The 26,295-nt window shown below is 38.2% G+C and overlaps 1 protein-coding gene across 1 annotated transcript; it reads right to left on the bottom strand.

Annotated features, from left to right (window-relative positions):
• Positions 1–200: 200 nt before the first annotated feature.
• Positions 201–26,113, bottom strand: DNAAF10 (dynein axonemal assembly factor 10). The gene is made up of 8 exons (XM_077766395.1): positions 25,832–26,113; positions 16,611–16,711; positions 14,377–14,507; positions 10,776–10,877; positions 7,591–7,706; positions 6,534–6,668; positions 4,147–4,244; positions 201–1,116 (listed from the first exon to the last, which is right to left on the bottom strand). The coding sequence occupies exons 1-8, from the start codon at positions 26,012–26,014 to the stop codon at positions 909–911; spliced, it is 1,074 nt and encodes a 357-aa protein (XP_077622521.1). The 5' UTR covers positions 26,015–26,113; the 3' UTR covers positions 201–908.
• Between the last annotated feature and the right edge of the window lie 182 nt (positions 26,114–26,295).

The raw sequence follows: 26,295 nt of genomic DNA, 5'->3' as shown, positions 1-26,295 counted from the left end.
GCTCTGACTCTTGAGTAGAGGAGGGAGGGTGAGCATACTGAAAGAGTGATAAATTGAATGCCTCTGAGCTTTAGCGAAAGATCTGGTGAGCACTAAGGAAACAAAGTGAATTAAGAGATACTTACTAAGCATTTATACAGCAAAGAAGTGATGATGTCAGCTTTATTACCACTGTTAAATTGTCAGAATCAAAGCTTCCATAGATTTCAGAAAAAAAAATTTATTCATAAAATGTATAAAAAGATATGACACAATAGAAGGCTAGAAAACTTCACAATCTTATACATCTCAACATCACTTACCACTCAATAACCAAAAGTCTAATTTGACTCTTGTTTCTAAAGTAAAAAGAGGTCATTGTAAATATTCACTTTGTAAATAATATTTCATTTTATGAGTTAGAGAGCTAAAAACTGTTACCCAAATCTAGTATGGCCATGCCATTCTGATATCTTATAAAGTACTATTCTTTCCAGAAACTTACTAACACTGAAATCTCTCAAAGTATATTTATGAAGGTTAATTCACAGTAGTTTTACCAAAACAATTTTAAACCAGGTGTTATGGTAAAGTATTAGAACTCTGGTGATGAAAAACAAATTAAAAATATGTTTAAATATAGACAAGTATCAACTTTTTCTTAGAAACAGAGGGGAAAGGAACAGAGCTGGCCCTGGAAACAGTGGTGCCCCGTGCACTAACAAACCACAAACGGGTGTCGTCAGGTCACTGGAACACACCACTCGGCATTGGCATTTCACACCCAGAGACAGGCTAGTCTGGATGTTGCATCTGGGGCTTGTCTTCTCAGTCAAATCCAGGTTTTTCAGTGAAGGTCAGAGGATTCCAGGGCACGTTCTAAATACTATGAGTGTTCTTCTGGAAGGTTTAAGTCCAAAGTCTCCAGATCAGATTTTATGGAGTTTTGTAACAATCAGTACTCTTACCATCTGATCAAATGAACTACAGACGCAAAGGCCTCTTTTATCCGGACTCCAGTCCAAACTGGAAATGGGCTGGGTAGACAAGGTGACATTCTGCAGAAGGCTGACAGAGCCAGCAACTCCCATCTCCACTCCCTCAGAATCTTTCTTTGACCGCTGAATAGGGTATTCGCTGCAAACGAGACCAGAGTGGTAAGGAGAGAAATCTTAACATTCTCCACATTGTGTTTATATATATATAATCTGTGACTCTGTTTTTACTTCTCAGTTGATTACTAGAACTAATAAATACTTAAAGAATCTTTCTAATGTTGAGTTTCATACAAAGAGACACTATTTCAACCTCAACAGCTTTAAAAAGGGATTGGTTCTACTGAAAACTTTTTTTTTTTGGTGGTGGGGGGCGGAGTGCCTGCTCTCAAGTAGACTCCATGCTCAGCATGGATCCCAATACGGGACTCACTCCCACGACCATGAGATCATGACCTGAGCCAAAATCAAGAGTCGGACACTCAACCAACTGAGCCACTCAGGTACCCCTCTCCTAAAAACTCTTAAACATCATCTCTGTTCAGCATGAGTCTATATTTTCTTCTCATATAAAAGTTTTAGATTGATCTAGCATTCTTTATGAAATTTACTTGTGTTCCTGATAATCTTTTAATGCAATTCTTCTCTAGATTCGGTTTGCTAGACACTGCAGGCAGAACAGGTGCAAAAGCAAAGGCTGTCAGTAACACTTGCAGAACCTCGCCTAAACACATCCAGAATGAAGAACAGACACTGTTTCTAACCCTCAAGCTCCATGACACAGACCTGAGCCTACACACCTTCTGTATACCATTTCCATGGGAATGTGCTGCTCAGATATTTTAGACCCTAAAATATCATTGCCTCAAGAAAAATTTTTAAAAAAGCAATTCCAAGAGCATTTGTTTTCTTTCAGCTGAAAATATCAATTTATAAATTAAGTAGAGCTGAAGATTAACAACTATAAATACTAGTTGGTCTAGATTTGAGAGGGTGAAAAGAAACAACCCTCTCTACCACAGATGAGTCCCTCATGAAATACAGGGATAATCTGCCCCTGAACGTGTTTAAAGCCTGCTAGGTATTGACTATGATACTACCTTCATTTCCTAAATTCTAATAAAGGCTAAGAGTTTAAAAGGTAAAAAGCAACTCAAAAGCAGAGCAGAAATAGAAGTGATAGGCAGATAATCTACTATTCTTTTTCCTTTTTGGACCGTACAACTTCTTTTGATTAAGACGAATAAGATATTCAGATGATGAAACAGTTTACAGAATATTTTTTCAGGTCTCTTGGCAAAGGATGCAATTATTTAGTATTTAAGACATAACATAAAGTAAACCCTCTACATTGTCTATTAAAGTTTTAAGAATGTTATGTTTGTGTGTTTCGAACACATACAAAAAATCATGTTGGGGTTCATTCATTCAAAAAACAATTTCTGAATTAACTAGATGAGTTGCTCTAGGAACTCTCTGGTGCCCAATAAATATTTATAATTTAAGTGCATTACTACCAAAGGAGACTGGCAAATGGAAATAGAGCTAAATATCTTTTTACTTAAACCAGATGTCTTCTGTTGGTGTAATACATGACAGCAAAGCTCCACGCCAATTTGGAGATCTGTTATGGTAAGGATTAAAGTTCATATTGAGATAAACTTCAAATTTCTGTGGGTTTTTTTTTTAATGTTTATTTATTTATTGGAAGGAAGGACAGAGAGACAGAGAGAAAAAGACAATTCCAAGCACGTTCAATATTGTCAGCGGAGAGCCCGACACGGCCCAATCCTGAGAACAGGGAAATCATGACCTGAGCTAAAATCAAGAGTCAGATGCTTAACCAACTGAGCCACCCAGGTGCCCTGAGATTAGCTTCAAATTTCAACCGCATACAAGACTCCACTTAAACTATCGTCAAAAATTCTAGCTACAAACGTGTTTGTACATCACACAGACTACAACTCCATATGCGGATTACAGAGAAAACTGGAACTAGTTCTTCAAGGAAGCAGCCCAAAGAGTTTGGTCCCAGGCAGAACAGTGATGTGCTGCTGCATGATCTGATCAGCAGAGGCTAATAGGGAGCACAGCCTGGTTTGGGAGAATCCAGTAAGGACAAAGGGCAAGGGAAGAGAAGTTATCAAACAGTCTATCTACTGGGCATCCTCCCACACTTGTAAAGCGTTTCCTCTGCTTGTTACTCACAGGAACTGTAGAGTCTTGATCTCAAGCATTCTGGTTTTTTTGTCGGCCAGATCCCTAAATACTTGAACACTTTCCAACTGTGGCCTTGTTTCTCAGCACCCCCTGCTATCTTCTAAAAGGAGCTAATAAATACAGAAGTATTTTGTAGGTGTGAAAGTCCTAGCCATACTGAAGATGGTGGTTTCCTTCTTATTTCATGAATCAAACTTTATTTTTGAAATATCTTTCATTTATGGGCTTGTGTTATTGGGGTTTTGTTTTTCCCCTTGAGTGATGGAGAAAAAAATACCATTAAGTCTCATTTTCATCAGGCCCTGTAAATGAACAGCTGACCTAGTATGTGCCACCTTAGGGCACCGGGAAGTGAGAGCACAGTCAAGGCTGTAACTCATACTGCCTCCAGCACACGGAAAGCAAACTCAAGGATGGGGTTTTTCCTGGAGACACATCCATCGCCTCAGTGCTGTTTGGATTCTTTCACAATGATGGTATCTGAACTCGGTCAAGTGAGTGATCAGAATCTAAAATTAAGAATTCTAACCCATTTCGTATTCTCTAGAGGCAGTGTTCTAATGACCAGACAGTAGTATTTCACAAAAGCTTCTGGTCACATTTTTCACATCCAAAACAAAACAACAACAAAAACTGACAACAACAATAAAAACCTAGCCAAAGCCATGATTTTAAACTATGAAAAGAACTATTCCTAAGCTAATGCGATAGATGGAAGACACAACAAAAATGATAAATATATTTAGTGTGTCAAAAGAAGGTTAATACTAAGTGTAAAATAAGTACATTAATTTTAAAAAGCTGACAAAATAACACTTACTTAATACCGTTTAAAATCATTATCAAAATGAACTAAGTCAAAGGAGGAAGAAAGGCAACCAAGTTCAATTTAATTCTACTTTCCGCCCACCAGTAACTTAACGAGGACCCACGAGCACCAGCAGAGACTTACTACTTCCAGAGGTGAAGGCTGCCGGCACCTCCAGCCGTCAGAAAGAGCTCTCTGTTCTGTGGCAGGTGGCGGACCTGCCACACAGTTGACTTATGGGCCTAAACAGGACGAGAGGCACATAACTAGTTTTTATGTTTAAAGGACAAAGACTGCCCTAGAAGAGAAACACTGTAAAAGAGAATTTTTACCACTATAATTTCAACAACCGTTACAAAAGTAATTCAAGTATTTCTGGCACATCTCTTTATAAGGGCTACAGAGATTTATAAGAGTTCGTCACGACTAAGAAAAGCATCGTTTTTCTTTGTTGCTTTATGAAACAGTTCTACTGGATTATAAAAGGAGGTGTTACCAGGTTAAAAGTCCATTTAAGTTTATAGTACCATATACATAGATTTTACACATGTAAATATCCCTAGCTCACTCTGAGGGAGAAGGAAAACTCAAAACACAAACACATATTGTTCATCCTAAGGGAATAAAAGGATAGACTGATTTAAAAAAAATAAAAATAAAAAAACAGCCTTTATTTTTTAGAGCAGTTCAGGTTTCCAGCAAACTGAGTGGGAACTTCAGAGAGTTCCCATATACAGGATGGATTTTAACTTAAAGCTGCAAGAGCCTTATCTTTAATTTGTACCATTTGACTTGTCTAGTCTTCAAAATAAGGACCCTATGGGGTGTAAGGTCATAATAAGCCAGGGTCTTTATTCAGTCCTATTAAACTAAAAGACAAAAATGGCAACTGGAAGGTTAACAGCTTGTTACCACAACAGCTAATAAATCAGTGTTAATGGTGTAATATTCACTGCCAAGAATTTGAAAGAGAGACAGGGAGAGAGGAAGGGAGGGAGAGAGATAATGGGAGAGGGAGAGAGAAGGGGGGAGAATGGAAGAGAGAAAGGAGGAGGGAGGGACAGACAGAGGGAGGAAAGATTTCTGCTTTGCAGAAGCAGTGAAATCAACTAACTTGATCTAAGTCATTCTTAGACACTGTATTTTGGGGAATGATTGGTCTTGGCATTTGCTTTAATAGTCTTGTAAAGGGGATTACCATTGACAGATTAAAAATGCATATGTCAAAATATACCCTTTAAGTGTGTGAGAGTCCTCAAGTGAGTGGGTCCAAGTTGTTAAAACCTATTTTGTTTTGGAGTTTAAACTTCTCTTTTTCTTCTGGAAATTGATAAAAACATAAAAAGAGGGGCCATGACCTCTTAAAATATACTGGCATCATTTGACAGATTTAGCCATTACAGGATTAAGTAAATATAACAAAAATTTTTGAAGACGACACTTTATAATGGGCAGATGAGAACCATGTTACAATTGTATAAGGGACAATTTAATAAACTGCTTTATGTTGTTGATACTTAACTATATTCTGAAATAACAAAGGCAAAACAATATTGCAATTTATAGCTACCTTAAGAATTTAGTTCATCAGGCAGTGACAGTAATTTATATGCAATAATAATTATTATTATTAGCAGCAATAACAAAAAAAGACAAAATGCGAAGATTTGAGAAGTACTACTGAATCCACAATGAAGGGAGAGGGAGCAAGAGAGTATTTCTTGAGCCTTACATAGTTTAATCTTATGGAAACTACAAATCTGTAAACTAATCTTTACTTTTACATTCAAGGAAGGTCAGAGTCACATTCCCAACCCATCTCTGGCAAATGACAGGTGTTGCAGCATGAACCTTATGCAATCCCCTTACTCTAGACATCACCATCTTTTTTCCCTTCTTCTTCTTCTTCTTTTTTTTTTTTAAACCAGTATTGTCCCTGTGCTCTGTTTTCTCTTCATCTATTTTTGATGTGGTAATACCATATGTTTCCTTCTAAGCTACCTCATACACTCTTTGGGACATGGTAAAGTATGTATGTATGTGTGAATGACGGACTTATTTTTTTGAACCTACTATGTATCAAGGGTTAAGGCTTGAAATAATTTCACTTAATATAGCAAATCAGAATATAAAACAAGATGTGATGAAATAACATAATGTACATATGTTGATATGTTCTGAAAACTATAATTATATATTAATACAAATATTGTATATTTATTAGAATACAGTAGGCTAGGTTTTGTTGATCCAGTTCTCAACATCAGCTAGTTTTCTTGTGATTGCTCCTAAACTACAAAATAAGATTCTTGGTGAACTGAAGCCTTTATTATAGTCAAGAAATCTAAAACTGATAAACTTTGGGGAAGTACTCTGCACAGAAAAACCTGTCAAGTTCCCACAAGAATATATTAAAAATAGCTCCTTTCATATAAAGACCTGGAAGGAACCTGGATGACTAATTCTATTTATTAGTCTAAAACAAGCTATGAAAGTTCCTCTTCACAGAAAGGTATTTCCCTCATATTTACCTTTTCTGAAACAGAGGCAAAACCTTTGGTTGGATGCTGTGTCCTCATATCAAAAACATGAAACTTTCCTTCAAGTGACGTAGCTACCAATTTATTCATACTTATGTCTTTTCTGTCAAACTCCAAGCTACATACCTGTAATAGAAAATATTTATTATTGACGGTCTAATGATTATTATTCAGGAGGTTCTTTTAAACTAAGTAAAACCACTTTAAAATTATCAGCTCATGTGAAAGGTTTTAAATAATCATTTTATTTTTTGAGAATCAATACATCAAATATATTTAAATGAAAAAATTTCTTCTTGGTTTATAGGATCCAACAAAATCATCTTGAGTTCCCCTGTCTGGTAGATTAATTTGGAAAGCCATATAATTTTTTACTGTTATTACATAATAATTATTATTTTTTAATGTTTATTTATTTTTGAGAGAGAGACACACACAAAGCATGAATGGGGGAGAGGCAGAGAGAGAGGGAGACACAGAATCCCAAGCAGGCTCCAGACTCCAAGCTGTCAGCACAGAGCCTGAGTGAGGCTCAAACTCATAAGCAGCTAGATCATGACCTGAGCTGAAGTCAGACGCTTTACCAACTGAACCACCCCGGCATCCCTGTTATTACATAATTATTTTATACAGTCCAGTCAAAGCTGATTTGAGAAAACAGGAAGGAACCACATTCTTCACTAAAAGTGTACAACTCAGGACCCAAAAATCTGAAAGAACTTGCGGAGGCTGTTACTATTCTAATGTTAGCAGGGAAAAAAGGCCTCTTACTAGCTCATTTTAATATCACACTGCATAACCCACAGGGGTCCACAGACAGGACACAGGGGCCAGTGACTCACCAGTAATTGTCCTACCACATCTGAGTGTGTGTTCACTTTCTGAGGAAAGGATCCATGATTTTCATTAAATTCAGGGCTCCACAGCCCAAAAAGGTTAAAAAACTACTGGCAGAGGAGCTGTACTGAGATGAGTTATTAAAGGCACTCTCAATTTGAAGTAGTTCGGAAGTGAACAAAAACATGCTCGGAACCTAAATATACATTACCCCATTTTTTATGTTCGTTTCCCACCGCAATGACATATTTCTGAGATCGAACAGTTTGATATCCCCATTGTCATAGCCAGCACAAACAACACGTTCTTCTTGATTATAAGCATTGCCTGGAAATCAAGATACAACATTGAATATCTTTATAAATGCTAATTTGAAACTACACATATAACTTTTACAAAATCACACTAAGCAGAATCTCATTTTGCCAAACCTGATAGGACGACATTAAGATTATTAAGTTGGTTATCTAATATTGCTTTAAAAAAAAAAAAAGCTCATTTGCTGAGATTCTATACTTAAGATGGGAGTGAAAAATATTTATTGGAGTCTAAGTTGAATGGATGGTCTCTCCCTATTATATCTACAAACTAACAGGTTAATTACAGTTCAAACATAGGAGGGTTTGGTAGAATAAATACAGCTATGCTTCTGTTGCTTTCTTGGTAGTAACTATTTGAATGTAAATAGAAACTAATTTAAAACTCTTTTATTTTGCAAGATGTTGTCTGGTATTATCTCATCTTTGCAAGGAAATCTGAAATATGTTGTAATACACTGTTACACATTTTCAGTTGTATGGATGGTCGCACCTGAAGTGAGTTTATAATCTGTAGTTTAATTCATCCTGCTTGGATCCAGGATGTGTCCTGGAGTACCTCTGCCACTCATCTCTCCCCACTACATACCACCAATTTGATTTTCCTAACACTGTGATCACATCTCAGCCTTGCAAAACCTTCAAAGGTTTGCCACTACCCCCACACCGTCTCAACACTTCTGTCTGTGGCCCTGAGCCACCTTTAAGGCTACTTCTACCACTACTTCTTTTAACATACTTTCTTGGGCACTTTTCAGGCTATTCCTTATGCTTGACATTTATTCCCAATTTCAGCGATTGACATCCTATGTATACTTGGTCTGAGGTCAAAATGTTCTTCCTCCGTAGCCATTTCTCACTCGAAGATTCCTTCTGTATTTATCCATACTTCTTGTGACCTTTCTCACTCCTACCTTGTACTATAATTAGTGTAGATACTATGCCCTCTTCACTAAACTCTAAGCTTCTGGAGGGTAGAATATGAATCTCTCTCACTTTGCATGCCCACAGTGCAGTACTCTGACATAAAAGGGTCAGATCAATGGACTGTTTTTCAAACGTAATGTCTCCAATTTTAAATTGCACTTATGTCCCTTAGATCAAAGATGAAAGGCTTTAATGGACCCACAGATAATTACTTTTTAATTATTACTTCAAATTTTAGATGATTCTAAATACAAATCCTGAAATTTCTCCCCAAAGTATACATGTGTTAAGTTTACATATAATTGCTCATTATATACAAACATATAGTAATTCCCATACAATAACTTATTTTTTAATTTGGAAATTTAAACTTTCCTCTGATTAAGTAACAGTGCAATTTTAAAATAACATATAAAACTTAAGCAGTTCACATATACTGTTAAATCTCACTATTAATGTCTGTTAATCTATACAGGATTATACTATGAAAAAGGAAAAAGAACATACAGATTTCAAACAAAGTATAACCCATAAACTGTAGTAGCAAAAATTATTTTAATTTTGGCTCCCAGTAAAAGATACTAGGGTATGCATCAATTAGTCCTACAAAATCAATATTCACTTCAGTTATAGTAACATAGGAATACAATTATTGAATTATAACAAATAATTCTGTAATGGCATAACTATGTTCTAGAAAATAAACATCCTCTGTGTAGAGTATAATGTAAGATTTGTTAGGTCACCATTTGTGTTTGAGACCCCGCTTAGCTCCATTAATGGCACTTGACTCTAAACTAGGTCCACAATGTCTTGTTAAAGCCAAGTATGTAATAGTAGCAAATATTTTTGAGCACTTAATAGTTTAAGCACAATTCTAAGCACTTTATATGTACTACTTCATTGAATCCTCATAATACTATTGGGTAAATTCAATTATTAGTTGAAGAATAAATGAAGAAACTAAGTGCCGGGAGCCGCACCGGCCTCTCTGGATGGCAGTCACAGCAAGGAAATGGCAGTGTTTGCAACTCCTGCCATGAGAAATGAAAACTGGTATCTCCTTCTGCTACTACTGGCTCATGTTGGATATAAGCCTACTGGTATTGACCAGGCCTCACAATATTCCATATCAGACCCATATTCTGAATATAGATACCTCATAAGAAAAAGCATATTCCTGCCTTCACAGAAGAGATTTTAGATGAAAGCTCTATGGGAGATTGTCAAAAGGCTCTTCCTATGGGCCTTGCAGTTCCGAGACTTAGGGGGTTAAGAACACAAGAATTACATTTGAGCCTGGCCCTGAGACAAAGGGCCTATTTTGGGGTTAAGAGCAAAACATAGTTACTACCTATATCTTTGCTAATTGGTGAAACATAACAGTCCCTTCCTCAAGGCCTACATTCCACAAACACCCTCCCTTACACTGGCAACTGGGATGAGGATAGATAAGAGTAGCTAAAACATAACCCAGGGGCAAAAGACTGACCCATTCAGGGCCCCCATGATAGTTTCCACAAACAAACCAATTCAGCAACATTCATCCTCTTGAGAGCCAGACAAAATACTCCTGGCTTATCTATATACAATTTGACCTATATGTTATCCTATTTTTCACTTAAGAACATTCTGTTATTTTCTTGGTCAGAATAATTCTGCAATTGATATCACAAAAGGCCTCTCATTCTAAGAAATTCCTTTCTCTGACTTCATCTTGTGGCTGAATCTTTAAATAAAGACACAAAAACCCACAGGACAGAGATGCCTGCTGGTGATCAGAAAGAATCTTGGGGCTCTCTCACTCTCTCTCTCTCTCTCTCTCTCGCTGACACTGTCCATCTTTCAGGGACCCCTGGACCAGCCGGAGACGGCTCAGCCTCCAGCAACTAAGAAACAGACAAGCTTGCTAAATTGCCCACCTCACTCAGCCAAATAAAAAAATAAAAAAATAAAGAATAAAAAAGAAATAAAAAAGTGAGGATTCAAAACTAGGTGCCAGAGGCTGACATTAACCTCCATCTCTATTTGCCTCAATAAACTATCAGAATAATCCAAAAAACAGACTGTAAAGAGACTATCAGGGACTTCTTGAAGCACTGTGCTTTTTACCATCTGATACATCAAATGCAAGAGTTCTTCAAGAATTTACCAAATGCCACAGTCCAACAGTCCCTCTTGTTTTCTCCTTGTACAGGTTCCATATTAGCAACAGGATCATCTTTTTGTCTTGGGTCCCACACCTTCACAGTTCCTGTTGTGAATACAAGTGAGTTGGCAAAATTCAATAGTAAATGAGGACATTTCTGCATTCTCTTCCTATGACTTCCTACATACATGGCGATATTACAGATACTAAAAACTTGAAAATTGTTCACGTATTTCTGACTTCAAATTGGGAAAGTTGTATTTAATATCAGAGATATAACCCATATATTACCGTCTGACTTGATTTCCAAATTAATAGATACACAGAAGAGCCAACAACTGTTCTGAAATTATCAACAAGGTCTGACTGACAATTGCTGGCAAACACAAATGGTATGTAATTCAGATCAGGTCTTATTTTCTTTGAGCCTAAAACTAATGTACTATTTATTTTGAATAATATCGGTGCCATTTTAATTTTTATTTTTTGCCATACTACCCATATAATCATTGGCATTTTTCTTACACAGAAGAATAAACTCTAATTTTTACATTTATGATTTCTTATGTGGGGTTTTAGAACACTATCTCACATACAATTAAGCTTAATTTCCCTGTGGCAATAGACATGAGGGAAATATTAAATAAAATTAACACATATTTCTTCTCAATTGAATTTCAATCCCCTCATTTTACTGCAAATTGCAAGACTACTAACTAAACTCATCACTGCCTGGGAGAAATACAAATGCATTTAATAAAATGGCTGAAAGGCAAGTACTTGAGCGAGAACAGGAAAAGGGCAAAAAATCCTTAAAAGGAATAATAAACTCAGGAAAAGAGGAGATATCCCACTAGATTTATCTCTAAGGATAAAATTAAGTTGGTCATTAAAAAGGCTACTTTAAGGAGAAAAGTGTTTCTCACAAATGTGACAAGAGGTTATTATATTACTCTAGAGGGTTCATACAAATTGGTAAAATTCATATGAAATTTGCAATAGTTAAATGAGCAAAGAACATAAATAGACAATTCACAAAGAAAAACTAACTAGTAAACAAATATAGAAAGAAGTTAGCACAAGTTGGAATGCAGTACTATTTTTACTTATAAAATTAGAGAGAGATGGCTGGATGGCTCAGTAGGTTGAGCATCCAACTTCGGTTCAGGTCATGATCTCCCAATTCATGAGTTCCAGCCCCACTTCGGGCTCTGTGCTGACAGCTCAGAGTCTGTAGCCTGCTTCAGATTCTGTGTCTCCTCTGTCTGCCCCTTCCCCACTTGCCCTCTGTCTCTCAAAACTAAACATTAAGAAAATTTTGGGACGGAGCACCTGGGTAGTTCAGTCGGTTAAGCATCTGACTTCAGATGAAGTCATGATCTCATGGTTTGTGGGTTCACGCCCCGCATCGGGCTCTGTTCTTACAGCTCAGAGCCTGGAGCCTGCTTTGGATCTGTGTGTGTCTCTCTCTCTGCCCCTCTCCTGCTTGTTCTCTGTGTGTCTCTCTCTCTTTCAGAAACAAACTTAAAAATAATTTTTTTTAATTTTTTTAAATTTTTTTAAATTTAAAATTAGGGGGAAAAATCAATGCTCATAAGATAGACTAAAAATCTACCTCATTGATTGTAGCTTAGAATGTACGTGAGTACTTTGGCAAGTCTGAAAATAAATTTTAAAAATCATANTAAAAAAAAAAAATCATATAACATGTTTATTCTAAAAATAGTTACATACATGATGATACCCATTCCTTCATTATTTTAAAGTCACTCTCCCAAAACAATAAACAGAAACTTAGAGCAAACTTGAGCGCTTATTAAATAAAGACATGGTTAAGGACATTGTAATATATCCATAGAATGGAATATTACAGTCATTAAATGATAATTGTGAAGGCAGTAACATTTGCATATAACAAAACAGAAAATAAAAAAAGATAAAATCATGTCCACACAGACAACTACACAAAATTGTATATAAGATTGGAAAGGAAAACAAACCTACTCGTTATGTTACTGTGGTAGATTGAATGCTATTTTTCCTTATATATTCCATATTGCTTTTATGATTAAAAAGAATAATTGATTTCTTTTTTAAAAAAATTTTTAACATTTTATTTATTTTTGAGACAGAGAGTGAGCGGGGGAGGGGCAGAGTAAGAAGCAGACAGAATCTGAAGCAGGCTCCAGGTTCTGAGCTCTCAGCACAGAGCCTGATGCAGGCCTCAAACCCATGAACCATGAGATCATGACCTGAGCCGAAGTCAAATGTTTGAGCCACCCAGGCACCCCGGATAATTGGTTTCTAAAACACAGACACTGTTGAGTAACCATTAGAAAAATACATCTCTTTTCTTTTAAACATTTTTTTAATGTTTTATTTATTTCTGAGAGAGACAGCATGAACAGGGGAGGGAGGGAGACACAGAATCCGAAACAGGCTCCAGGCTCTGAGCCAGCTGTCAGCACAGAGCCTGACGCGGGGCTCAAACCCACAAACCGTGNAACATTTTATTTATTTTTGAGACAGAGAGTGAGCGGGGGAGGGGCAGAGTAAGAAGCAGACAGAATCTGAAGCAGGCTCCAGGTTCTGAGCTCTCAGCACAGAGCCTGATGCAGGCCTCAAACCCATGAACCATGAGATCATGACCTGAGCCGAAGTCAAATGTTTGAGCCACCCAGGCACCCCGGATAATTGGTTTCTAAAACACAGACACTGTTGAGTAACCATTAGAAAAATACATCTCTTTTCTTTTAAACATTTTTTTAATGTTTTATTTATTTCTGAGAGAGACAGCATGAACAGGGGAGGGAGGGAGACACAGAATCCGAAACAGGCTCCAGGCTCTGAGCCAGCTGTCAGCACAGAGCCTGACGCGGGGCTCAAACCCACAAACCGTGAGATCATGACCTGAGTCGAAGTAGGATGCTTAACCGACTGAGCCAGCCAGGTGCCCCAACACCTCTTTTCTTTAAAGTAATCTCCTCATGGTCTTGAGTAGCCATTAAAAAGTGAGCCAAACCCACTAAGGCACCAAATTTCTTACGTACCCATCATGAAGCAGCAAAAATTCTGACTCCTTTACAGTCATTCAGAACAGCTTTGAACACCAACAGACCTGTCCCTTGCTAGTCACCACAGGGTGATAGAAAAGCAGAGTTGGTGCCCTTCATCATTCTACAATGCTCAGTGGAAGGATCACGCAGCTTTGATGTTCAACCAGCTGTCAATATGACAATTCTCACAAGTACCAATTCTGCTTATTAAAAAAAGAAACTGAAAAGCTGCCACCCACCTTATATTGATTTTAAGCTGCCTCAAAAACCTGTAAAGAAATTTTAAATATTTCAAGGTTCATAGGAAACTATGGTTGTTAGTAGCTGAAGTAGCTCAAAACTAAAACAGTAATTGCTATGCCTCTATCTCAAAATACTTCAAAAGTCTGAAGCAATTGAAGGATATGCAATTAAACTTGCCCATTAAAAAACGACTGTTAGATTTAGGAAGTCAAAGCTACTGAAGAGGATTTCCATACAGAGAGGACATATTGTTGCACAGAGATTTATCTAGAGAAAAAAAAAATTTAAATATACAGAATACTTACCATCTCGGCTGCCAGTCACAATTTCAGGTGCACCTTCCCCGATTCCCAGTCCACCTACACCATCTATGGTATTTATAATTTCCTTATGACCCTTTACGGAATATACTGGGATCTCTGGAGCTTCCAAATTCCTAGACAACAGATCACAGCTTCTTACTTACTAATCTACAACACTTAGTTACAAATTTCCATGTGTCCTAAACATTTAGTCCACTACTAAGATTTAAGAATGCATACCATATTTAGATTTTTGTTTTAAAATAAGGGTTTTGCTATGAAGGTAATTTACACATTTATTTCCAATATTTTTCTCTCCACTTCAGCTTCTTTTGAGTCCTCAATGAGAATTGCCATTATTCAACTTGGAATTCAAAGTCCCGAGTACACTCCGTGATTCTCAGAGATGATCTATCTGGGGCCTCTGCATATGACTTACCAGGTAAGCTTACTAATAAATACAGATTCCTGGGTTCCTCCACAGATGTAATGCATAAAGAGTCCAAATCTACTGACTCTTTGGTCCACTCAAGTCTGATAATCACTACTTTAAACACAGAGTAAATTCAAAGTGATTTAGAATGTTTCCAAAGCAGGCCTTGGTAATCTGAACTTGAGATCTTTTGGAAGGATAAAATATGAGTAGTGTTTGCTTTGTATATGTTTCTTCCTTTATAATGTATTGTTTTCTCACTAAATTCCAAACTATTTTCACCTAGTTACATATTTTTCAGTGTATCATCATGCTAGTCACAATAAATCTATAGTCAAACTGGCCAAAGCTTGTCTAAATCCAGGTTAGTTAAGAGAAAGGAATGCAGGAAGGTACCCATTACTATGGGTACAGTCTGAGTCTACCCGAGATGGCAGGGTGACGGCTCAAGTAAGTTATGTTAATATACCCTTCTCCAGCCTCCCTCTTTTCTACTGAAGCTTCTATCCACACTTCTCTTTAACAAGTCAGTTTCTGATAACTTATACTTTAAAAAAAATGAAGGTGCTATTCATGAAATGTAATCCCAACTCATTACTAGGCCAAGATTTATTAGTAAAATCTCCCTAATTAAACTTTCAGATAGCTCAACCTAGTTTAGAGACAATGTTTATCTTTGTAGCATCCCTGAAAGAATCAAGACTAAACAGGACTGAGATTCTACTTCAAAGAATTACTTTACTCTTTGTACAGACTTTAAAACACTGCGTTTTACAGCATGAAATAATGAAAATAAGTCAGTAATACATGTGACTATGCTAGGAAACTCTATTAGGGAGACAGTCAATAGTTATATTTGTTGCTCATTCTTATGCTGAAATCTTTCTTTTAAAAAGAACATTTAGACTGATCTCTCCCAAGTTCTCTGAAAGCATATGTAAGAACTGATGCATTCTAATAAATGCTAACTTAATTATTAAGCAGTTAAAACAAGGGGAAATTAAAATAGCTTCATTCTATCTTATGATTTGAAGATAAATATGTCAGAGTAATTTAATTACAAAGCAGCAGATTTTAAGTGAGAATCGAGGAAGGTCACCTTAGAAAACATGAGGTGGAGAAGACAGCTTCTTCCTAGAAGATTACTATATACTTTAAACAGTGAAAATAAAACATATTCTTGAAAAGTAATTAAGGAGGAATTTCAGTTCATGCAATCTAATTTAAATGAGGAAATAACTCAAGGTAGAACATGAAAATTACAAGCATTTGGCATAATTATGGTCTTGTTCATTTGTAACAGGTTTATATTAGTTTGCTCAACAGATGTGTTCCTAAAAAGTTGTACTTAGATGTTAGCTAAAGCAGTAACAATTTTTTTTTAATGAATTGGGAATTCTACATTTAAAAAATTAAAACAAAGAAAAACCCAGTGTATCATTCTGTAATGCCAAATGTCTCACTGAAATATAAACATTATCTTAAGTTTTCCATGTTTTCCATGTGCAGGGAATAGCCCTTTATGTACAAATACAGGGGATTAAATGCCAGCACCAAAGAGCATGTGTGGAAATAAATATTGGTAACATTGGTCAAACTAGCTAAAGGAAAACAGTATTTTTAAATGGATTTTGAATATGAAATCCAGAAATATGTATTAAAGGACAATTCTTACATTTTTATAAATAGCTAAAATTGCACAAGGAACATTTTATAATTAGAGTTCTCCCTTTCAGAGGGACAGTAACAAGACTATCAAAGAAACTGCCTACCTTGTGTCTTAATAGTCACTAAATAATCTTACCATATATGAAGGTTTCCAGCAAAATCTCCAGTAGCTAAATATCTCTGCTGTAAAGATGTTGCACCAAATGTTCCACATTTAATGGGTTTGGCCTTTTCAATCTTGACAGAGGGAGGGAGAGAGGATACATTATTTATGTAAGCAGCTATTTATAATTCATGATATTTATGGCTCTACAATGGGAAATAAGGCACATAATATAAAAAGCAATTAAAACATTTTCTGATCAAAATTATGCTTTTCCTTGCATCACTTTTCTGTAGTTTAAAAGTATGTAACTGTCAAAAAGAATGAGTTTTAATTTTGCCTTTCCTCTCATCTCACTAATGAGACATTCAAATGCTGACAAGTGTACCATCTTCATTGGTTTGCAAATTATGAACATTTCAGCGTTTCATGTGGTATTCTTTAAGATCCTCAGTAGGAATGAGAACATAATGAAGATGTTATTCTTTCCAGATGGCTACAGGAACAAAAATGTTTATGTCTCTTATAGTTTTCCCTGCAGAACCCTATAAACTGAGAATGTTTATGTCACTATTCTCCCTGGGACCTTGTCAGTCAATGCACAGAGATTTGTAGATGTTGTGAGTGCCAAAGGCACTGCTAGTGGTAGGGGTTAGCCAATATTTTGAAGTTTCCTTCAAACTATATGCTCCAAGTATTGCATATAATCACATTAGAACAACCACATACCAATGCACTAGTTAAGGTACGTGGCTTATGGAAATCAAGTACAGACCATATTGTCAAAAGGATCCTTAGAAATGGTATTATACAGGGGCGCCTGGTTGACTCAGTCAGAAAAAGGGACTCTTGATTTCGGCTCAGGTCATGCTCTGACTGTTTATGGGATCGAGCCCCATGTCTGGCTCTGCGCTGACAACAAGGAGCCTGCTTGGGATTCTCTCTCTCTCTCTCTCTCTCTCTCTCTCAAAAATAAACAACAACAACAATAGAAAGAAATGATATCATACAGTACCCTCCTGTCATATTTGCCCAACTCAGGCATTCCAACATTTTTATGGAGTTCCTACTAAATAAAGTCAATGAACTGGGCAGAATAGCATACAAACATAAGTGAGATTGGTCATGCCCTCAAGGAGTTTACAACCATGTATCAGTTCCTATTTGACTCTTTCCACATATACATATGCATTACGCTACTCTTATCTACTCCCACACCTGTGTGGGTCATCCACTAAACTCCTTTTACTTCCTGATGCTTCCCATTTCTCTGTCTCCCCCATCCACTCTAACCCCACCTGCCCTGGCCACTTATGTCTCTCCTGGAGTCAGCTGCTGCCTTGGCCCCTGGAAATTCTGGACAGTGTGGAATCTGATGAGGCTCCTGCTTGAAGCCTGCCCCACTCCATACTCTAGCCCTATAATAAATATCACCTCCCATTTACTGTCAGCCTCAACGGGGCAAACCTATTGTCTTAGTCTCTTATAAACTTTAAGATTATTTTTTTAGAGAGAGCAAGCAAGCACGCACACGAGCGGGGGAGAGGAGCAGAGGGAGAGAGATCCCAAGCAGGCTCCATCCTGAGTATGGAGGGGAGCCCAATGCAGAGCTTGATCCCACAACCCTGGGATCATGACCTGAGCCAAAATCAAGAGTCTGATGCTCAACCAACTGAGCCTATCCAAGAGTCCCAGATTTTTCTTTCTTTTTTTTTTAAGCATTTATTTTGGGAGAGCACAAGCAGGGGAGGGGCAGAGAGAAGGGGACAGAGGATCAGAAGCAGGCTCCTTGCTGACAGGCTGACAGCAGTGAGCCAGATGTGGAGCCCAAACTCACAAACTGTGAAATCATGACCTGAGCCACAGTCAGAGGCTCAACCGACTTAGCCACCAAGGCACCACTATTCTTAATGTGTACAAAAGTAATAAATGTTCCCTATAAAAATTCAAAACAAAAAGCTGAAGGTAAAAAAGTGAGTTTCTCTTCGTAGTAATCCCCATCCTTCTAGATATTTTTCTACACATTTACAAGCACACATAGGTTTAATATAAGGAGGCCCATCATATATTTTAACTGTTTTTTTTTTTGACATAACAATATTCTGAATACACTTTTTTCCTTCCACAGAATTTAGTTTTTAGGGGATTTCTTCTTGAAACTTTTCAGTTCCTGGGCCAATGTCATCCCTCCTAGTAGGTTTGGCCTGTTTCATGGCATTTAAAAAAATAATTTCCCTGCCACTTTAAATGTTGGGCTGGGCACTTCCATATAGGGTATACATAGCAGTTTTCAAAGAAAAAAAATAAAATCCACTTGATACAAACTAAACTTTTCTTTCATGATTCAAAAGATATTATTACATGGTACAAGGTTTGTAAACTGGCAGCTTGTTAAGCTTGCACACCGTTTGGGATCTGGAAACGATCAGTTACTATGTAGCCAGGTCTACAAGAAAGCATCGGCCACCTCCTTGGAAACTGCCCAGTAAACAAAAGCAGTCATCTATAGTAACATGGTTGTAAAAGACTGTATTGATGAGGAGCACAAAATTGCACAATATTTTTTTCTTTTTAATACATATGTGGTCCCAGATAGTATCAGTACTCACTGATATTCACTTATCTCAGTAATTTTTCCAATTTTACATATTAAAAAAATTATAATGCAGCAACACAAAGAATCAAACATTTGGCAGTTTAACAAAGCAGTTTCTAACTCCAGATCACTTATGTGCTCCCCACCTTCCACTTCCCCCAAATAAAAGTAACTGAAACGATATGTCAGTAGTGGCACAGCACTTAATTACTGTTAGGACACAATTTCTAAGGTTAAAGTAATTCAGAGTTCCAACTTAGGCCAACTAATGAAATAGACACCCACTCCTTCCTCCACTTATCTCACACTGGGCCTGGGTGCCCTAAGCAAGAAGGCACTGGTCATGACTCCCACAGTCTGAGGCAGAGGCTGAAGATGGGCCTCTCAGGGAAGCAGCAGGTAGGCTTCATGGACAAGAATATGGCTCCAGGGACTTGTGGGTTAGGAGTTGTGGGGAGGTTGCATCATGTATTGATTGAACTCTACAGGAAAATTCTTCTCAGGGACCTGGGAAGACTTGTCTCCCATTTTCTCCTCATTAAGCACCTGAAGCATTCTGCTTCTCATAATTCCACTATGACCTGGGGCCTCTGAGAGGGTTTCTCTTCTTCCTAAGCCACAGATGAGTTATACCACAAAAGCTAGCCTCTACTTTTCAGTCCCTACAGTGAGCACATGGTTCTTTGAAGATTTTACTGCTGATAATAAAAAACTAGGAAGCAAAAACTTACCTCCCTATGTTATTGCTTCATCTAACTTTCACCTTTTAAGCCTTTGAAACAAAGATTCTTAAACCACACTCCTAGAACACACTAATCTCCCAGCACCAACATAAATTTACACACACAGACAGAAGCTTTAAAAAGCTAATGGATAGGGGCACTGGGTGGCTCAATTGGTTAAGCGTCCAACTTTGGCTCAGGTCATGATCTCATGGTTTGTGGGCTCGACCCCCATGTTGGGCTCTAGGCACAAAGCTCAGTGCCTGAAGCCTGCTTCAGATTCTGTACTCCTCTCTCTCTGTCCCTCCCCCTACTCAAGCCCTGTCCGTCTGTCTCTCTCTCTCTCTCTCAAAAATAAATAAATATTTTAAAAAAATTAAAAAGCTAATTGATATGTTTTTCTCAAATTTTCTTCAATATTTTGTTTAGCTTGTCTGTTAGAAAATATTAGCAAATGAACTCCAATAAGAAAGCCTAGCAATGAAGATTAAAAAGTTTATGTACGGTTGCTTCTTGTGATAAAAAGATCACATTATGTATAATATAGTCAGATTTTTCTACTGGAAAACCCTTTCTTTGTACGGAATTGAAACCAACTATTCCAGTATTTCATGGAGTTCCAAAAACAGCACCACAATGTCCAGACATTCTGGCACCTGAACACATCTGAGAATCTCTACCTTAAAAGGAAAGAAACCAAACTGAGAGACACTCTACTACAATAGATCCTATACTAGATATTCCCACATTTGTCATTGCACAAATTCTGAAAGTCAGTCTTTTTTAAAAAATTTTTAATGTTTTTATTTGTTTCTGAGAGAGAAACAAGAGCACAAGCCAGGGAGGCAGAGAGAGAAGACGACACAGAACCCGAAGCAGGCTCCAGGCTCTGAGCTGTCAGCACAGAGCCCAACACAGGGCTCAAACTCACGAACTGTAAGATTATGACCTGAGCCAAAGTTGGACACCCAACCAACTGAGCCCCCCAGGTGCCCCTGAAAGTCCCTGTTTATTGAAATATAATGGAATGAAATAAAATGCACCTACATTTAGAGGCATAGATTCACGGGAGTGTCACCAAGGCCTGTGGTAGACAAAATGTGCAAAGCTCTATGAAATCTTGTCTTGATTCTCTGACCTCATTTCCTGCTTCTCTCCTCTCTACTACACTGCAGCCACATCTGCAGCTTCCTTTTTGCTTTTCAGACACAACAAAGTCATTTCTACCTCAGGATATTTGCATTTACTATTCCCACTGCCTGAACTGCTCTTCCCTCATATCATCATGTCTTTCTTCTCCCAATTCAGATTTCAGATTAATCTCCCCTCCTCTGAGCTTTCCCTGTGCCTCCAATCTGAAGTGGAACCTCCAAATCACTATCACCCACCCTGTTTAATCTTATTTATAGCCCTTACCAATAAAATTATTTTATTTATTCAGTTATCTATCTCTGTCCTTTCTAGAATGAGTACCATGAGAATGGGGCCCTGCAGCATCTGCTAAACACCTTTAAGGTGCTCAACATTTGTTGAATAAAAATATAAATATCTATTAACCTCTCATTCCTAGTGCTGGAGAGAAACCATTGCTGGGATTCACGATCCCATTTCTCCCACGTTTTTCCATGACACACCATATAGTTTCTGGTGTTATTTATACGCAATAATGAAAACAGCATCCATATATGGAACACATCTGTCAGATACTGTTCTAGGTGTTCTTCTAGAAGAGGCATCACTTCTCTATTACTGCAAGCTAAGTGCTCAGAACACCCCTTTATACAGATGAGGAGACAGGTTTAGAGGACCAAGACTTGCTCAAGGTCCATACAGAGCTAGGAAGATTCCAATACTTCCAATATACTAACTGTGGCTGCCCCTAGACCTACAGGTAAATCAATTAAGTGTATTATGTAAGCCCCAATTCCATAAACCAGAGAGTCATTAGAAGTACCAAAGAGATGTTCCAAGCTTGAAATGGACTGGTGAGTAAATGGTATTGTCACAAACTGAACCTACTTTAAGATTTGTGTTCTCTGGTTCCTACCTTCATTCATATCTTTACAAGACATAAATATATAGTTATCTATGCTTCGCTCATGTTCTCTTTTCTCCTTATACTCAAGAAATATAAAGAGATTTATGGATACTAGTTGTCTGTTGTGCAAGAATCAAATTCAACTGAAAGTATAAAAACATTTTTAAAAAGTCAAATGTATAAACATCTTATTATTTGCATGGCAATGAGGACTGCATTTGGCCGAGAAGGGTTGAGCTCTGCTGGAAAATGGACTTAAAGAAGCAGGAGTCTTTTCTCTAAGATATTCATGGGCATCATCATAGCTAAATTAAGAAGGAGCACTGGAGTGAAGCTCATTTTTTATAGTTCACAAAAAGGCTCCCTCCCTGCCTCTGTTAAATACTTTACCTTTGGGAAACAAGGGTTTAAAAAAATCCAGTGGTTACTTAAATTTTCCTTGCTAGGGAAAAAAAAAAAAAAAAAAAACAGCTAAAAAGAGATATTTGCAAAATTTGTTCCAAAGAGAAAATTGGTATATATTAGTAACTTTTGCTGTAGGACACTGAAAATGACCAGTACCTAGCTGTTGGTTCTCTTTGCTACAATAAGTTAACATGATTAAGGAAACCCATGATGGATAACTCCCATGAGAGTTATTTTTGTTCCATCTGTGGGTGGGTCTAGTACAGCTTGTCAGTATTTCCTCCTCCACATCCTGGCAGTACTTTAATTAACATTAAGAGTTAGTCAACCACACGGTAATAAGCAGTGAACTCAGTGGCACAGGGGCTAAAAAAGCAGAACTTTATTAGCTTATTACATTTTAAAGTATAAACATCCACACTATGATTCCATTTTTCAGGGCCATCCCAATCCTCTGTGCCATTTAGAAAAAAGTTGCCCTTAACAGGCTGAGGAAGACTCACACTTGTAAAGTTTGAGGAGAGAGACAGATTTCAGTTTCCACTTGAACCCTGCAACCCCGTGTATGGTGTAGCAAACTGCTCAACTGTACATGAAAGTCCTCATTCCCTAGCTATCCTTAATAACAAGATAAGGAAAGCCACAACAAACACCTGTTTGCTTCCTTCACATTTTTACCTTGGATGCATGGGCTTTGGAAAACATGACTTGAGGTGGTTCCACACTAAAGAATGAAGTATTTCAGTAATTCATTTAGCCCAATGGTAGTCAAGAATGGTACTTGTTAGAAACACCTGGTTGAAGTTTTAAAAATGCTGATATCGAGGCCTCACTCTACTCTAAATGCAAGAGTCCCCCTGCATCAGCTTTCCTGAAGGTGAGACCAAGGCATGAATGTTTTAAAACACACATACACACACATCTACAACAGCAACAGAAAATACTCAGCTGATCCTGATGCTCAGTAAGAGTGGAGAATCGCTGAGCCTGTATTTAACCTCTATTCTTTTCCACTGCACCATCACAGCCAAACACAATCTAAGTTCTTAAATGTGTTTCTGCATTTGTTTTACCCTCTGTCTAGACAATAGGCTCTTTAGAAGGGACTCATCCTTCAAGTACCTTTGGTCCTTCTTTAGCATAATATCCTGAAATATGAGGTTGTCAACAAAGGGCACTATTTCACTCCGTGGAAGTATGTTCCTAAATGTATACAAACTATACCTTATTTTAAAAAGTCACAGTCTGTGAATGTTCTCTGGTTAAATTTGACGGTATTTGTTCCTAATACTTCACTTGTAAGTTTCTGTCTGCTATTCCAATGTTTCCATTTGTTCAAACCCTGACATCAGTTGATTAGTGATCAATAAACCAATATTTAAATTTTCTAAGTGACATTCTTTTACAGACTATACATTCACTCATTCTTATAACAAGTAATTTATTGAGTGGTTGAACTTTACAAACCACCTGATGAAAAGACACTGTCCTTACTCTCCAGGAGCTTACAATCTAATTAGAGATTAGACAGAATTACATTATTTCTGTAGCAGAGAAGAACCAGGGTAATGTAATGCAAAGAGGTTACTTGGTGTTGGGATTAGGGATTTCCTGAATCAAATAATCTGAACTGGACCCTAAAATAGGAAAAGGTGCCTGGGGGCTAAGTGGTCAACAACATAAGCAAGGCAAGGTAGAAAACTATAAGTCGTGTGTAGGAACTCTGAGTAACTGGCTAGAAAAGACAAACTGGAGGTGCCTGAGTGGCTCAGTTGGTTTAGTGTCTGACTCTTGATTTCAGCTCAGGCCATGATCTCAGAATAGTGATTTCTAGCCCTGCCATCAGGCTCTTTGCTAACAGTGCTACTTGGGATTCTGTCTGTCTCTCTCTCTCCCCCTCCCTCTCTTCCCGGCTCTCTCTCAAAACAAATAAATAAACTAAAAAAGAAAAACTAGAACAAGTAAACTGGAAATAATAGAAATTTAAAGTGAGATTATATACCTTCTAATCCAAGCTTGCCTATCCAAAGTATATTCATTATCTACCACGGTTTTTTCTTAATGTTTTAATTTATTTTTGAGAGAGAAAGAGAGAGAGAAAGAGCCCACGCACGGAGGAGCAGAGCGGGACGGAACCCATGTGGGCTCCGTGCTGATAGCAGCTAGCCCAACTCAGGAATCTGAAATCATGACCTTAGCCAAAGTCCGACGCTCATTGGTCTGAGCCACCCATCTGCCCCAACCCGTATCTACCAGTTTAAAGCCAATCTCCTCCATGCAGATTGTCTCCATAGTTTTTTTTTTTTAATTTTTGTATATGTTTTATTTATTTCTGAGAGGGCGAGAGAGAGAGAGAGAGAGAGACAGACAGTGTGAGCAGGGGAGGGTCGGAAAGAGAGGGAGGCACAGAATCTGAAGCAGGCTCCAGGCTCTGAGCTGTCAGCACAGAGGCCAGGGCGGGGCTCGAACCCAGTAACTGTGAGATCATGACCTGAGCCGAAGTCGGATGCTTAAATTACTGAGTCACCCAGGTGCCCCATCTCCATAGTTTTTAATCCCTGAAGCTCTCAACCTTCCCTGCAGTCTATTACAAACCTAATACTTGATTATGACTGATCAACTGAAATCAGTGCATTTTTAAAACTGTAAACAAGTACAAAAATGTCAGTTAACATAATTATTCTCTAATTCTTTCACTAACGATATTCACAAAACTTAGACTTTGCAAAGTCTGGTACCTTGCTTACCATTCCCATGGCTGCGCTTCCGCATACGCTGTTTCCTCTGGAAACTTCCTCCTCTACTCCTGGTTTGGCCTAGTTAACACCTACATATCCCAAATCTGTTTTTACTCTCCTAGAACCGTGTTCCTTTATGTCAGAGAATTCATCTCTGTTTTTATTTATGCATCGTCTGTTTGATCTCTAATTCTCTCTCCCACTAGAAAATAAACTCCATGAAACCGGGGACATTGTCATTCACATGCCTGAGAATATCAGACAACCAATTAATACTCGTTGAAGAATAAACGGTTCGGATGTCTCCTCCAATTACAGTGCAGGCATCCCGGTGTCAGCTTTGTCTCTGCTTGTATGAAAAAGCATTTTACTAACAGGGGATATTAAAAAGACTCTCCACAAACAACTACGCACTGCCTACAAGGACCTTGAATTTAGATTCGAAATCTTAATGTCACTTCCCAGAGACCCCGCTCTAGACTTGCAAGGGTGGCTGCAAGAAGGGGCCTGCTGGGCGTGGATGAACTGGCTGCCGAGAATTCAGGACTCGAAAAAACAAGTTTACGTCGGAAGTATTCCTCAATCTGCGATCACCTTCGCTGGTTCCGCGCAGCTCGAGCTGTGCTTTTGGGGGACGCTGGACGGAGGCTTGGGCAAAAAGAAATGCAGACTCCTCCCACCCCCAGATCCGCACTCGCCCCCTCACCAACGGTAGCCCCAGATCCTGGAACTGGGCAGTTCCGCTTGACACCCACCTCCCGAAGCAACTTTAGGTCCCCGTGCTGGATCTCATACAGTTGAATGACGCCGGTGCCCCGTGCGAAGTTGCCCATGGTCACAAATTTGGCGCTGCAGGGCACCCACTTACAGTCAAACACCGTGTAGTTGAGGCCCTTCTGAATATGGGAGATGATCTGAGGCTTCTCGAAGGCCGACATGTCCACCCAACTTCCACGCCACCAACCAGCCCACCCAGATCCTGACAATACACAAACCGGGAAACCAGACTCCAAACATGAACGTTCTTCGCCCTCCCACTTGCCGTAGTAGCCCCCAAACCTTGGCGAGTTGGATTTAGTTGTCTCGGATAATGCCCGATGCGCTACTGAATTCAAGCAAGATTTTTCTTCACTGACATCATAAACTTGCTTATCGTCTTTACCTACTGCCTTCTGCACATACACATATTGTGGACTGCAAATGCTTCGGCTGGGAACGG

The sequence above is a fragment of the Crocuta crocuta genome, unplaced genomic scaffold (genome assembly GCF_008692635.1).
Source record: "Crocuta crocuta isolate KB4526 unplaced genomic scaffold, BGI_CrCroc_1.0 scaffold113, whole genome shotgun sequence".
Taxonomy (NCBI): Eukaryota; Metazoa; Chordata; class Mammalia; order Carnivora; family Hyaenidae; genus Crocuta; species Crocuta crocuta.
This window is presented reverse-complemented; position numbering and strand designations above follow the sequence as displayed.

Coding starts and splice junctions, on each gene's coding strand:
- DNAAF10 (XM_077766395.1), bottom strand. CDS start 26,014: ATGTCGGCCTTCGAGAAGCCTCAGATCATCTCCCATATTCAGAAGGGC. Junction 14,508..16,610: donor GCTGGAAACCTTCATATATG/GTAAGATTATTT, acceptor TCTGTTGTCTAG/GAATTTGGAAGCTCCAGAGA. Junction 6,669..7,590: donor AAACGAACATAAAAAATGGG/GTAATGTATATT, acceptor TTTCTATTACAG/GTATGTAGCTTGGAGTTTGA.